The 15,004-nt window shown below is 47.6% G+C and overlaps 4 protein-coding genes across 4 annotated transcripts in view; all 4 read left to right on the top strand.

The window, feature by feature from the left end:
* The window catches only part of LOC108571431 (armadillo segment polarity protein), a 10,766-nt gene extending 6,420 nt beyond the window's left edge, over window positions 1-4,346 (top strand). The window contains exon 8 of the mRNA XM_017933471.1: window positions 4,190-4,346. The gene's annotated coding sequence lies outside the window, so the exon portion shown is untranslated. The remainder of the gene's footprint in view (window positions 1-4,189) is intronic.
* A 5-nt stretch (window positions 4,347-4,351) lies between these two features.
* On the top strand, window positions 4,352-10,991 carry LOC108571433 (atrial natriuretic peptide-converting enzyme). Its single transcript, XM_017933476.1, has 12 exons — window positions 4,352-4,504; window positions 6,568-6,751; window positions 8,049-8,262; window positions 8,336-8,707; window positions 8,790-9,022; window positions 9,089-9,295; window positions 9,380-9,593; window positions 9,680-9,825; window positions 9,911-10,082; window positions 10,157-10,404; window positions 10,615-10,733; window positions 10,818-10,991. The coding sequence occupies exons 1-12, from the start codon at window positions 4,457-4,459 to the stop codon at window positions 10,989-10,991; spliced, it is 2,331 nt and encodes a 776-aa protein (XP_017788965.1). The 5' UTR covers window positions 4,352-4,456.
* Window positions 10,992-11,489: 498 nt separating this feature from the next.
* LOC108571366 (pyridoxine/pyridoxamine 5'-phosphate oxidase) lies at window positions 11,490-12,869 on the top strand. Its single transcript, XM_017933383.1, has 6 exons — window positions 11,490-11,571; window positions 11,929-12,083; window positions 12,157-12,256; window positions 12,326-12,400; window positions 12,462-12,664; window positions 12,740-12,869. The coding sequence occupies exons 1-6, from the start codon at window positions 11,569-11,571 to the stop codon at window positions 12,867-12,869; spliced, it is 666 nt and encodes a 221-aa protein (XP_017788872.1). The 5' UTR covers window positions 11,490-11,568.
* A 349-nt stretch (window positions 12,870-13,218) lies between these two features.
* Window positions 13,219-15,004, top strand: part of LOC108571277 (CAD protein) — a 13,831-nt gene continuing 12,045 nt past the window's right edge. The window contains exons 1-5 of the mRNA XM_017933278.1: window positions 13,219-13,356; window positions 13,805-13,943; window positions 14,128-14,407; window positions 14,497-14,813; window positions 14,898-14,960. Of these exons, the coding sequence (XP_017788767.1) occupies window positions 13,257-13,356; window positions 13,805-13,943; window positions 14,128-14,407; window positions 14,497-14,813; window positions 14,898-14,960 (899 nt within the window). The 5' untranslated portion in view covers window positions 13,219-13,256. The remainder of the gene's footprint in view (window positions 13,357-13,804; window positions 13,944-14,127; window positions 14,408-14,496; window positions 14,814-14,897; window positions 14,961-15,004) is intronic.

The following is a 15,004-nucleotide window of genomic DNA, read 5'->3' as shown; positions in this document are numbered from 1 at the left end:
TTACCAATGTCGTACCTTAGATACACTGGTGGACAAAATTACAAGACACTAAATGGAAAAAATGCATGTAATTAGACAAAATTATGACATATTTTTTCTTTTCTTTTAAGTCTTGAATATTATTATATTGTTTTCCACCTTGATATACCATTCTGCTAAGTTGTCCCCAAACATTTTCTATAATATTTAGGACTAGAGTCCGTGCTCCAGCTATTGTTCTTTGATTAATCGCAAACAGCCAGCACTATTCGTTCGGCCATCGACAAACTTGATTTCTGTTTCTCCGTTATAAGCCCATAAAATTCTCTCGTCTTCTCTCGTCGGTAAAAAGAATTTCCCGCCACTTGTTTTTGCACCGAAGATGATTAAGAGCAAACTCTAAACGTCGTTGTTTGTGCATTGTCTTTACTGAAACATTTCAATCACATTCAGCTAAAATTTGCTTAGGTGTAAGGGCTGAATTCGATGCATCCTGATCTCTTCTTCTTTTTATTGTTTTTCTAATATAAATTAACAAATTTTCTTCAACAAAGAATTTACAAGCCGAAACAAGCAATATCACTTGATAAGAGAGGTGTCTTATACTTTTGTCCTATCTGACTCTCAAAACATTCCTCTACAGAGTAGTCTAAAAATTCTTCTACTTTTTTCGGTATGTTTATGATAACGAGAATTGTATGGGGTGTCTTATAATTGTGTCCACCAGTGTATTTATAATAAAGATGATATAGACAAACTTTGAAACTGTTATCGCAACGCGAGGTCATCGGTAGCCAGGCCAGTCAAACGAGTTATATACGCGTCGTCGGGTATATCGATGAGTATGTAGGTTTGACCGATCGCGCGATGACCCCCGCGAATTACAAGTAAACGGCATCGATTTTATACCTTCCCTTCTTTTTTTACGTATCTTTGAAATTGTTAACTCGTCCGAACGAGAACGATAATGCGATGTTTGACCCTGCTCTTCTCTTCGGGTCCGTTTCACCCTAAACAAATTTCAATCACGCGTAAATCCTTCATTTATGAGAAGTGCAACGTAATCGGTCTAATAACCTTTCCACGAGTAAAATTTATCAACATTTTTATTATCTTTTCTTACTTTTTGTACCAACGTACTGTTCGGGTCATTGTGATACAAATATAACTGAGGTTTATGTTTCAAGGCGATACGATTGTAGCCGAAAATATAGGATTACGTTGCACAAATGGTTATTTTAGTTCATTCTGTTTTGCTTTCTTTCCACACTTTGTGCAAGTTGTGTCTCAGTTTCTTACTTTGTTTTTCGTTATTCTTCGAATCGTACGGTGGAGGAGAAATTTTCCTATCGTACCATTCGGTCGCGCAAGCTTTCACTCGTGGAAAAATACATCGTATACAGAAAGAAAGCCAATAACAATATACGTATGGAGAAAATTAGCCCAACGAAGAACAGAATCGCCGCCAGAGACCAAGTTTTGGAAGAAACGAGAGGTTTTGGTTCCCCCAGGGGCCACTCTGTTCGTACCTATTGTAGTATACGCTTTTACTCTTCGGGTCAATATGACCCGGTGTTTAATATCTTATGCTGGCAGGTATAAAAATAAGACGTAACTGCTGCGTAACTTTCGAAGAATAACGAAAAACAAAGTAAGAATCTGAGACACAACTTGCACAAAGTGTGGAAAGAAAGGAAAACAGAATGAAATAAAGTAACCATTTGTGCAACGTAATCCTGTATTTTCCTTGCATCGAAGCATTTTTATTATTCCAAACGTACACCTCAGTCATATTTGTATCACAATGACCGGAACAGTACGTTGGTACAAAAAAGTAAGAAAAGATGATAAAAATGTTGGAAAATTATACTGGTGAAAAGGTTATTCGAGCGATTACGTTGCCCTCTCATAAATGAAGGATTTATGCGTGAATGAAATTTGTTTAGGGTGAAATAGACCCGACGAGAAGAGCAGGGTTAAACGAAACGAACGAACATTATCGCGCGTCACTGCCCGATATTGTCGATTGCCTGAATAACCATTATATCATAGATTTTCCTCCGAAACTTGTGAAACTATTGAATTGCAAAGAGCGACGATTACCTATTTATACCGCTAACCCCGAAACGATAGTATCATTCTCGAGTATCAGTGAACTACAATCAAGTATAAATATAAATGAATATCAATGAACTTTCGCATTACGTATTTTACAGGGTAGTTATACTTAATTTTTCTTATTATCATTAAACGTAGCTACGCAATCGTGGCGGTACTTTGCCTCGTTCGAAGCTCTGTACGCGCCTCTGATCGCTGTCGATGTATTAGACCTAAGAGAGAGACACGTAATTCGTACACACCATGTATATGTATCGTTTAATTGTCCATACGAATAAACTGAACGATTAAGTACTCGAATTGTATACAAACTTCCATTCTCACACCTGTTCACCGCTGCGTGTTCACCGCGGAAAATCGCGCCAACGACGGGTCAGAGCCACCACCACCACCACCACCACCACCACCACCGTATAAGTCAACTTACTTAAGAGGAACAATACACGGAGCAAAGTTTTACACAAACTTTTTACTGTACCGCAACGAATAAACGTTACTCGTTTGGGAAGCGAATGGGAAGGGAGAGGAGAGAAGGGAGGAGTTAAGTTTATTTCGTTATGATTTATGAATGGCGAGATACAAAGGAGGATCGAAGAATTAGGTGGAGAGCAGGTAAACGGTATACGTGTACCTACGTATACGAGTAACAGAGGCAGGCGTTCTTCTTGCGGCGGAGAAGGGCGCGTGTACGTTCGCCAGGTCATTAATCGGCGGTGGACTGTCGAGCGGTGCACATTCGTGCGCGTACCTCGCTCCTCGAAGGTTCGGCTATCGTATTAACGGTTATTTCTTTTTGTGACACGAGGAAAGAGGATCGCCTTGAGGAGCGCTCCGTTGCTTCGTAGAGTGTGAAAGGCCCAGCTTGACGTTCCCGGCACCAGTCGAACAGGGAAACGCTTCCGATTAGACCGACCAGCACAGCTGTCATCGAACAGAGGCGAACTTTTTCCAGCCAAACGGCGATGCTGCAGAAATATACACGTGCGTTTCGTATTATACTCCTTGGAGTAATATCGTTTGCTCCAGTCAAATTGTGATATGGAAAAAACGAACGGAACAGATTGTGCAGTGACATGTACATAAGTAGTACAAAGATCGGAAAGAAGCGAGCAGGTGATGGAAATTTTCTTCTTCTTCTACTACCTTGGTTTGTTTCGAAATCCCTCGCGGTCAAATTAACACGTCTGTGCACGATACGTTCTCGTAATCGAAATCGATACTCGAAGACGTAGCTTCAGTTACCATCCGCAAACTACCCTTGAAATTCGATAGTTGACCCGTACGTCGTGATGTATGTATGTACGTGTGTATAACGTGGAATTCAGTTCATTGACAACGAAGGATAGGAAAGGCAGGAGCGGAATTATTGGACTTGGTACCCTTGAAAGAGTTAACCCGAACGCAAGTGGTTGCGGCAGATTCCAGAAGAGCAGATTAAAGATATTTTTTCTCCGTTTTTCCCACCTTTCACATTCTTGGCACGATTCTCTTCTCGAGAATATTTCCACGGATTATCAACGACGTAGATGTTTTCTGGCGAAGCACGCAGATGTTCGAAGTGGCGGTCGTGTAAAGAACCGGTAATGACGTGAAAGTGCATCCAGCTCGCCTGCCTGGCAGTCTGGTTTCGTTCGGGACAATCTCTTTGGCTCGCAGTCAGTCTGCGACCGAGTTGCTCCGACAAATTCTTCCTCCGTAAACTTGGTCGATCGAGAGTCGAACTCGGTAGTTTTGCATGCATCATTTCAATCGGAATATTTCACTCGAATCTTGTCGCATCGCTGTAGGTATTCGCGTGCACCTGTCGCTCGTAGATTGTTGAGTGATTGTGAAGCCAGCGGGCGGCATGGCGAATTGTAAATTGGTAGAAGAAAGTGAATCGGCCCGAAGGCCACGATAGTGGACGAGCACCGGGTACGCGTATTAAGGGATAAGTAAGGTACGCGATTAGATCGTGTCGTTAGGTGTCTCGAAGAAACTATGGTAGAACCCGCGGTAAACGCAGCAGTGTCGAGTGTTCTTTGCTGATTTTTCCCCGTCGAGGCTGGGCACCTGCTGATAATTTGTATTGTTTGCTTTTTTTTTCACACAGGTGTATCGGCAATTGAACGATACTCGAATTAAGTTGGAGTACAAAGCGGAGGAATATAATTAACGGGGATTAACGGGGAGGTGTGTAGCGTAGCATCGTAGAGAGAGAGAGAGAGAGACTAAAAACGTAAATCGATACATATTTGCGGGATCGCGGGCAAAGAGGAAGCGAAAATCAGTTTCACGATGGTGTTGGTGCGCGTTCACGCGGTGGACGTCCCGAAGAAACGTTGATGGAGCAGAAAGAAATCGTTTGAACGGCTGGAAGATGACGGTCGCGATGGAGCACAAGCGGAAGAGTTCGTGGGATTCGAAGGTGAGAGACGAATGTGGCGCACTTTCCCCCTGCATGCGCTTTCCTCGCGGTTAATTAACTGGTTGGCCCCCGTGTGAAATCGGACGTGAAAGATACGGTAAAATCGATGAGAAAGAAATATATGCATTGTTGGTGGAAACGAAAGTGTAGAAACTTTCGGAATACCATTGACACGGTTGGAAAAAAGGGAATTATTTTTGCGGTTGCGTTGCGGCAAGCCGACGAATCGCGTTCGATCCTGATTCCGCGAGAAAGGCTGGTTAATTGTTCGCAGACGTATCGACCTTGTTCTCCATTGACCCCGAATCAGGGAGGCGTCCTACGCATGGAGAAGGAGAGAGAGTTGCGTCTACTGTTGGGTTGGGCCGTCATCTGCTCCCTTCTCGGCGTACCGTTACTTGGCTACTAGCGCCGAATCGCGCGGCGGTTGCCATTCCGTTCGAATTATGTGAATGACATTTATCACGTGCCTCCTCACTCGCTCGCAGCGTTCGGTTCAACGCGACTTTCGTTCACCGGTCGCAGAAACTTGTCTCTGCAGAAAAGATGGGGAAGAAGGGACGTGCGCGTTAGTTAACTGTCGTTTCGTGCTGGTAGATAAGGGCCGAATAGTAACAATGTTTTACTATTTCTCTGGTATAACCACAGGTGCACGTTTCTTCACGCACGTGCTCCCAATACACAGCGGCACACCGCTAACCGATTGTAATTTAAAGCGAGCAGAACTCGTTCCTAGATTCTTGCTCTTTTGGAAAGGTAGTCGGACGTTTGGAATAACGGTAATAACGGTGAAGAAAGTCAGGAGGAACCGGCGGTGGGCAAGCGAATGAAACTTGGGTCGATGACACGGTTCTTTCAGCGACAGACGGCTCTAGAAATTCGAGGAATTGGAGGGAATTATCAAAGAGCCTGCGTTTGGCAGGCAGCTATTTATTTTTACGGTTGGACGATTGTCGTATTCCAGCGGAACCGTCGATCGAGAGATCGAACTTTCACGAAAGCGCTTTTCTAACGTGCGCTGTCAGCTCTTGATTTTCCTCGGCCTTTTACAGCGATCGCGACACTGTCGTCGTGTCCATTACGTTTTCGCCGTAGAACGAAAGCGTCAGAAGTGGTCGTTCCCCTCGCGAGAAAAGATCGAGTCTCTTGACCTTTTCGCCGCGTTGCATCGCGAGCCGGGGAATTTTCGTGTGGAAGGTTGTAATTTGGTTGATTGATCGTGCTCGATTAGAAGGGGGCACGAACGAGCATTTCCTACGAAAACTCCACCTAACCCGTTTCGTTCGGCTTTCGTAATATCCCCACGCCATTGTTCGCCAAAGACACCTCTAGCAAAGTCCCCGATTTGCTCTTATTGTTAGTTTCGATCATTCGGCAGATACACTTCTCAGTTTGAAATTGGCGCAGGTGAACCGAAAGGGGCATCGAAACTTGTTGTTATCGGCAGGAAAAGGTGCGATTCGTCGGCTCTCCGGTACACGGAGCGTGTGCCGAGCGTAACATTTGAACGAGGGCGTAGGCCTGTTGTGCCGCATCGTGCAGTCGCGCCAACCGTGTACACGCGACCCGTGTCTAGGTGTTGGTGACGAATGTGCACGCGCATCGGTGGCGAGACGATTACACGGACGCTTACACGCTTAGACGTGCGCGTCACAGAGGATAAGCACACGAACGCAACTGATATCACGTTTACGTAACGGAGAATTACACGGATCACCTTGCAATTTCGATCGCGAAACATTTACAGCCTCTCTCCTTTTCTAATCCGCCTCGTTGCCAATCGACGTAACGCGCGTAATTGGGCCGAAACGTGGCCCAAGCGTCGTTGGCCTCCGTAAAACCGCCGAATATTTTCACGGATTAGTGATCGATCGGTGCCGTTTCGGGAGTCGTGGCTTGTCGAGAAACCTCGGTAATGCTTACCCTTTCGTGCCTGGAGGAGGGGCACGAAAGATTCGCAACGTTTCTCCGAGCCGGAGATATCGTTTCGCAATAAGGCTGTTCTGTTTCGACGGAGCTTACACGGTCGCAGAGCCAGGAATCGATGATTTTTTCCATTGCAGATCTCGGTAAGCACGGTGAGCACCAGAAGATTCAGCCGTGCCGGAACTCCGAGCTCGATTCTGTCATCGGACAGCGATATTCGATTCACGAGGAAACTGGGGGGACAGTATCGTTGCGGATGCTGCGTGTTGGCCGCGTTTTTGCTCTTTCTCCTCTTTTCTGGGGTCTCCATATATCTTGGCTGTAAGTATAACAAGTTTGAAGAAAGAAGTAGGACTATTCTCCGTTTGTCGAGCGTGAACACATTTTTAAACGTTTAGACGGCGCGGCACGGCGCGGCACGGCGCGGCACGGCGCGCTTTCTCCGCGGACTTAGGCGCGATTCGGCCGGTGTCGTAAATGAAATTACTCCACGGTTAACCGACGATCGACGGGGTCTGGTGGGCATGAAATTACCTCGGACGAGCTCCTCGTTCGTTTCGTCGAGTATGGTAGACGGTGATCGACGTCTTCCTTTGTTCCTTCACCTTGAAAAATCCCGAGAGGGTTTCAGAAGGGGGTCGAAACGGAAAGGACGAAGAAGACGTATAGGTCTTCTTGCTAAGCTGGCTTAATCGTCGCCACGAACTGCTTCGGGTTATTCTTTCGTGGGCAAAAAGGAGAGGATGATGCGGCCAGAGCCCATTGAGGTCTTTGGACGCGCGAACATAACGGTTCGGCCGAGTTACCGAGAAAACGCGTCCCGTCGCGTCACGGCGCGATAAAGTTGCAAGTAGCGGGGACTCGAAAGCGAGTACACGTTCCCCGCGGCGTCGTGGCGAGGCGAGGAGAACTTAACGCGGCAGAGGTGTATAATTCATGCTTTACGGCTAAAGAGAGGCAAAGGTCGAAGAAGATGCGCGATCGCGTTCGGGTCCAGCGAGGAGGCCTTGAAAGTGGCAGAGCTAACGGTCTGACCGAGTTGTCCTGCCCTCCTGACACCCCTCCTCGGACATTCGTCCTCGGGGGGGGGATCCGTGGCCTTGAAGCATTTCGACGCCTCAGCACGCTAACCGAATTCTCCTTTCGAAAGTATTCCGCGTTCGAGGAATCGCGAAATTGCGAAATCGCTACGAAGACGCGCGTATGCCTTAAATCGTGGTACATATATGGTAAAAGGGAAAACTGGCTGGCGATAGATCCCCAAGCCACAGAAGATCGCTCTCCGGCACCGCAAGAAATTGTATCGCGGACCGAAAAAATCCTCTCTGCGGTGTAAAAATAGTGGAGTAAAGGCACGGTGAAAGGTGAGCCTCGAGCCGCGAGCCGGCTCGCTGTAGGTGCTCGCCGATTGCCCTCGATTCCGTCCTTTACATTTATCGGCTCGGAAAATTGACGGTAGGTAAGTTAAGTTGGATAGGAGAAAACGAACGCTCTCTCCGACCAAGCGTTCTTCCAACGTCGAGCATTAGAAAGTATCCTTCTGTCTTTTTCCCTGGAACAACTGTCTAATTAGGGTAAGTTGAATCGAACGTATCGCTGCTAATCCGTGTACTTACAGACACGTTCCTAACATCGGACCCCCCAGGTGATCAAATCTTCTTGGCGACATTCCGAGTGATCGGGGGAGACTCGTACGCCTCGGATCTCGCGGACCCCTCTACCGAGGCTTTTCGAATGCGATCTCGAAAGTATCGCGACCGACTTAATTTAATCTTCCGACGCAGCTGGCTGAAAGTCTCTTTCCTCGCGGTGGAGATATTGGCGTTGGACGGGTAAGTGTACATCGTCGAAAGCTGTACGTGTAAAACGAGCAATTCGTATTTGCTCGAATCGTATTTGTCGCAGATCCGAAGGTGAAGACTTGGTGGTGCATTTCGACATCAGATTCGATCCACGATATCAAACGATCGCCACTCCCGATATCGTCGAGATTCTTACCAGGGAGATCAGTCGAGAAACCTCGAAATATTTAACCAATCTGACGATCGACCCTCCAAGTCTCGAAGTCCAAGAGAGCCTGACGGCTCTGAACGCTCAGGTGAGTCAGCAAACGACCGTTTCGACGCCACCGCCGACAACCACACCACCTCCACCGAGAAGATGCGCCAACTTGGATTTATCCTACTGCAAACATCTCCCGTACAACGTGACGTCCTATCCAAATATATTGGGACACCGTTCGTTGGCCGACGTGGAAGAGGACGTGATCGCTTTCAGGTGCACAACCGAAGCACGATCGAGTCTCGTGGCAGACTTGTGTCCCGTGCGATCTCTCACCAAACTGCACTCTTCTTCTCAGGGAGCTGGTCGATGCGGAATGTTACCGATTGGCGTACGACTTCGTCTGCCAAGTTTTGCAACCGGCGTGCATATCGAATCAGCCGGAAGACCTGCTGCAGTTGCCGTGCCGAAGCTTCTGCAGAGAATTCTGGAACGGATGTGGCAGTCGACTTCCGGACCGAATTAAACGACTGTTGGACTGCTCCAACTTCCCCGAGTACACGGACCAAGGTGGCTGCAGAGCAAAGCCAGGTGAACCAACTTTCTTAGCTTTCCGCACGGGATCGATATTGGACGAACGTTGTTTGTGTGCCGTAGGATGCGTGCAAGCCCTCCAGGCGAAGGCATTGTCGCCGAGAATTTGCGACGGCGTGATCGACTGCCCTGACCTTTCGGACGAGAAAAATTGCGCTTATTGTCGCGACGGGTACATGCACTGCGGTGTAGGCAGGACTTGCATTCCGCGCGGAAACCGATGCGATGGAAAGGTGGACTGTACGAACGGCAGCGACGAGAAGGATTGTCGTACGTATCGCGTTCGACCTAGCCAATCGATATTTCCCTCCTTTTCCGTATACCGTGTACTTTTCCCTCACTGTTTCTCGTTAGTGTCCCTCGCGCCGAGCATTCGATCCGTGAAATCTCAACCCTCGGACACCCCATACGCCGCAAAGTACAACAGCGAGGGGTTCGTGGTGTTCAACGAGAAGGGTACTATCGGGAAACTTTGCACCGCGAATCTGAACGCGACGCTGCCAGGAACGGAAATGGAGACTGTTCTTCAGACTGCCGCCAGCTCTTTGTGCAATCTCCTCACATACACGTGAGTACACCGTCTCGGATCTTTAGGACACGTCGGCAGACGTTTTACTTTTAAGCCTGATTCGTTCTACGGTCTGTCACACGCAGAGGAGTGAAATCTGTCGAGGTACGAATCGACGACGAAGAAGATGTTCAGTACGTGCACATGCAGGATCCGTCAGCCAGCGAGATCACGTTCGTCAGGGCGCCCTGTCCGAGCAAGGAAGTGATGTACGTCGAATGCTCCGAACTCGGTACGAGAAACGTAGCCTACGCTTTCCATTTTCCTACGTTCACGCGTAATACAAAATCGCGTAGTACACATTGTCCGATCTTTAGAATGTGGAGTGCAGCCTTTACGAGGGAAAAGTGGCAGCCGAGGTTTGAATAAAATGGCCGAGCCAGCCGATTGGCCCTGGCACGTTGCTCTTTTCAAAGAAGAGGTGCACGTATGCGACGCAACGCTCGTTGCGGAAAATTGGTTGATCACAACGGCCACTTGCTTTCAGGGGTTGGTGTAGCTGTCGAATACATATTCCGCAAGTCGACGATTTTTCTCTCTAATAACGGGCACACTTGTTGCAGTCAACCAAAGGCGGAATGGTCCGCGAGAATGGGCACTGTACGACTCTCGAGTACGTCGCCGTGGCAACAGGAACGTAGAATCGTCGGCATGATCAAGTCACCCGTCGAGGGAAGCACGACAGTTTTGTTGAAGCTGGATCGCCCTTTGAGCACGTTTTCGGATTTCGTGCGACCCGTTTGTCTGCCCTCGAGCCAAGATCCACCCGTGAACGCGACTCACTGCAACACCCTCGGCTGGGCCAGAAATCGTAAGAAATCAAAGTCCGTCGTTGTGTAACGATTACGCGAACCACCGAGGACACACACGTACTACAAGGCTGCTGTCTTACATAAGAATACGCGATTGATGAATAACCGTTCGCTGATGCTGTATCGTGTGTTGTCGCGGTGAACTGCAAATGTGGTCGGCAAGAATGTTGGACGTTTCTTAAAGGACGTTTCTTATTTTCTTGGAACAGGAGACTTGCTACAGAGGGTACAGCTTAGGCACAGTGCGATGGAAAGATGCGAGAACATTAGTATCGTTTCGGTGAATAGCGTTTGCACGGAGCCAGCTTATTCTACCGACGACTGTAACGTAAGCGAGAACAGAAAGATGATCGATCGTTCGCCGGTGGTGTGACACGGAAATACATACTTATTTCTCGTTCGTTATCCGCAGGAAGAAGAGGTTGCCGGTAGTCCGATGTTGTGTCTTCAATCGGACGATCGTAGATGGGCGCTGACTGGTGTCGGTAGCTGGCGTATAGCCTGTTCGAAAGCCGCTTTCGAACGGCCCCGATTGTACGATAAAATGTCCTCGAATATCGCTTGGATCAAATCTACCATCGAATAACACTCTTATCCGAGGGGTTTCATTTACGACTCGAGAAGAACTGACGACGACTGAAATACACACGCGCCTATGGCATAGTTCGCATCATTTTCGGGCATCTTTGCTTTTCGTAAACACACTTGTAAAATACTTAAACGTACTTGTTGTATCATTGTCGTATATATGTATACATAGATACGTATATGTATAATATGTGTGGCTGCGTGTAAAGAGAACTGTTTCATTAAAATGTAAGAGTAAGTATCTCCTCTTATATAGATACGGCGACTGTGGCTTTTCTGCTTTATGCAATCGAGCATTCCTGTTTGTTATAATTATATAAACAGAGATGGTTCGTTTGATAGTTTATAAGCAACGGGTAGTCGGTGAAGGTAGGAACATGTGACCGGCGTTCTATATCTACCGTTTCGTAGCAACTTGCGCACAGTGTCCGGTAGAAAGGTGGTGGGAGGGTTACTTTATAAATGCTCCACGCTTGTGTAGCGGACGTTGATTCAGCAAAATCGTTGCTGCGACGTACCAGACCAACGAATATAGACAGACTGGGATTCGGCTGGCGTAGTACGAGATCGGAAACATGGTAAGAACATTCTTTGGTCGAGATTATCAACGGTGTTCTATTGCAAACGTGCACGCATCGTGAGAGCCACTTTGAAACGCGACACTTTTGTCATCGTGGAAGATACGCGGCGGTGAAGGAACATCATGGTTACATTCGCAATGTCAGCATGCGCGACAGATTAGCTTTTGTCCGACAGGCGGAACTTTCGTACGCGGGTTGTTCGAAATATTACGACGGCGAAGCGTATTTCGGTTTTGTTTCTTTCAAACAAACTGCAACCGTTGAATGTTTAATCAGTCGCTGATGCTTCGGTTGGTACGTTCTGCTCGATGTATTATTAAATCGATCCCCCTATGGGACACGTGGTCTGCTAAGGGATCGAAAGAAACATCGGCGCTCTCGGATTTGGCGAGGATCGAGGAGGAGGCAGCCGGCGATCATCCGGTCGAGCTGTTCAGAACGTGGCGTGCGGAGGCAGAAAGATACAACGCGCAGGTAGTGGACGCCTGTTGCTTGGCAACCACTTCAAAGTCGGTACCGACTATTGACCGATGTTGCGATCATGTGAAAAAATGACAATGTAGCGCCGCGACTTCGTTTCAGGGATAACAAAGTCTCCGCGAGAAACCTGATTCTTCGGGAATTCGACAACGACGGGTTCGTAATCGTGACAGATTGTCGCAGCAGAAAAGTGGACGATGTGGTAAGTTTGCGGGAAAAATAAGGTAAATCGTCATCGGTCTCCGATCGATTAGTTTCTCGATCGTTTCAGGAAAACGTTCCGCATGCTGCCATGTGTTACCTGTGGTGCTACGTAAACGAACAGGGCCATCGGATCGTAAGACAGGTGTGTGTGTGTGCGTGCGTTGTAAAAAATGAAATGCATAATAACGGTATGGAGTTTACAGGTGAGGGTAGAAGGTACCGTGAAAAGATTGGAGAGGGAAGGTTTTCAACACCTGTACGACCGTGAGCCGCTCTATTGCAAAATTCGATCTCATTTGTGCGATCAGGGACGCGAAGTAGATTGGAACGAAATGAAAGAACGCCACGACGAGATATTAGATTCGGTTCGCCGAAACAGGATTGATCTGCCGATGCCGGCTCATTTGTAGGTGTATCTGAAATCACCGCTACAACCACCTAACCAATGTTTTCTACAGAGACTTGTGTATGATCGTTCCAGCGTTGGATACAAACTCTACCCGACAATGATGGAATTCTATTTCGCAAGGGATTATCTGATAGGTGATCGTCTGCTGTATCGAAAGAATACGTCGAACGATTCGTGGGAGCATCGTCGGATTGCGGCGTAGCCCGTCCCGTCCCGTCTAATAACTCGTTATAAGATATAAAAACGTTTGATTAACCTGGTAATAATTTTTCCAGAACGCACGTAACAGTGCCGCGGCCGTGTTCGTACGCGTGTATTTCGAATTCGTAAAATGGCGCGCGGATCGGAGAAGCAGTTTCCGAAGTAAACACCAATTTGTTCGTCCAGTCGTCATTGGGCACGTCGTGCGCGAAAGAATAGTTGGCTCGAGCAGCGTTTTATGGCGCTGCGCGCAGGCCTGCGTTACGCGGAGAGAGACACCTCGTGGGAGCCGCTTACGATACTTGAAGCCACGCACGGTGTTGTGAACAGTATTCGTCGGGTCGAGAGCATGCATCGGTCCTAGTACGCTTTTTCTAACCTGAGAAAAATGTGCGACCGTGTGAAATCCGTTTATCTCTTGCTCGAAGATGGTTCCGTCTTCCCGGGAAGACATTTTGGCGCGGAGAATCCGATCGACGGTGAATTAGGTGAGAGTACATAAGAAGCACGTGTTCGTCGCAGGTAGGCGCGCGTGCACGATCGCCGTCTTTCGGTTAATACCGTCGTATTTAATTAACATGGGGCTTTCGTGGTCACAACCGTCTCTCTTTCTCGTTATAACTACCGCTATAAAATAACCGCTTAAATCCACTGACATTGGCGGTGCGTATATGCGCCAGATTCCTCGGAGAATCGTTCGTTTGAAAAATTCGTCTGGATCGCGATGCGACCACGATCACATGGTGGCTTTTAAATTCTCACGACAGAATCGATTAATTTCGTCGCGTCACGTCGCGTCGTGTCGTGTCGTGCCGTGCCGTGCCGTGCCGTGTCGTGTCGTGCTCTTCTTATTGTTAGTTATTTTACACGAGAGAAATGACGAGCCAAGTGAGTTGAAGGCCGTACGAGTGATGTATGCGATACATCTTTTTACAGTATTCCAGACTGGTATGGTGGGTTATCCGGAGTCGCTTACAGATCCTTCCTACCACGCTCAAATTCTAGTACTCACGTACCCACTGATCGGAAATTACGGCGTGTTTGGCAACGAGGTGGACAAACATAAAATCCCGTAGTAAGAAAGAATTTTATTGTGCTATTTCTAACTGAAGTTAGAAACTGCGTTTATCATCTATCCTATAGACGTACGATAGAAATTCACAGTATAAATATTTACCGCTATCGATAAGTGGTGTGATTTTTTTTCAACGGCCCCTTCGTCGTCATCGTCGTGCTAACGAATATTTGTATTCTTGCAGCTGGTTCGAATCTCACCGGATTTGGGCCACCGGATTGGTGGTCGGTGAAGTTTGCGACACTCCGAGCCATTGGCGGGCGATGAAAACGCTCTCCGAATGGATGAAAGTGGAAAAGGTTCCCGGTATACACGAGGTGGACACCAGAGCCCTGACAAAAATAATCCGCGAAAAGGGCGCTATATTAGGTAGAATCGTATTCGATCCACCGAATCCTCTCCCACGTCTGATTCCGCCGATAACGGATCCGAACCAGAGGAATCTTGTCGCAGAAGTTGTCGAGGTGTCCTTCTTTTCCTACTCTCGATATATATATATATATATCTCGATACATTTCACCGACTCTAACGCCGAACGTTGAACGTGTTTCAGCCTGTGCAAACGACGTACAATTCTAACGGTTATCCACGCATATGCGTGGTGAACTGCGGTCTAAAGTACAATCAATTGAGGTGCTTAATTAGACGAGGTGCTCGCGTGGACGTGGTGCCTTGGAATTCCGATTTAAACGAAGCCAATTATCACGGCTTGTTCCTGAGCAACGGGCCGGGCGATCCGCTCAAGTGCGACACGACCGTTGAAAATATCCGATCGATTCTCAAATCGAAGACGCGCAAGCCGATTTTCGGTATTTGCCTGGGGCATCAATTGCTCTGCACTGCCGCCGGTTGTGTCACGTACAAGATGAAGTATGTATTTATCTCTTACGTTCTCTCTTGCTCGCGTTGTATTGTATTATACTAGCTTGAAACTTGAGAAATTTTCACGTACAGTTACGGAAACCGTGGTCATAATCAACCGGTCACGCATATCGGAACCGGTCGTTGTTACATGACCTCGCAGAATCACGGGTTTGCGGTCGACACGAGTCAATTGCCTG

The sequence above is a fragment of the Habropoda laboriosa genome, unplaced genomic scaffold, assembly GCF_001263275.1.
Source record: "Habropoda laboriosa isolate 0110345459 unplaced genomic scaffold, ASM126327v1 scaffold57, whole genome shotgun sequence".
In the NCBI taxonomy this organism is placed as follows: Eukaryota; Metazoa; Arthropoda; class Insecta; order Hymenoptera; family Apidae; genus Habropoda; species Habropoda laboriosa.
This window is presented reverse-complemented; position numbering and strand designations above follow the sequence as displayed.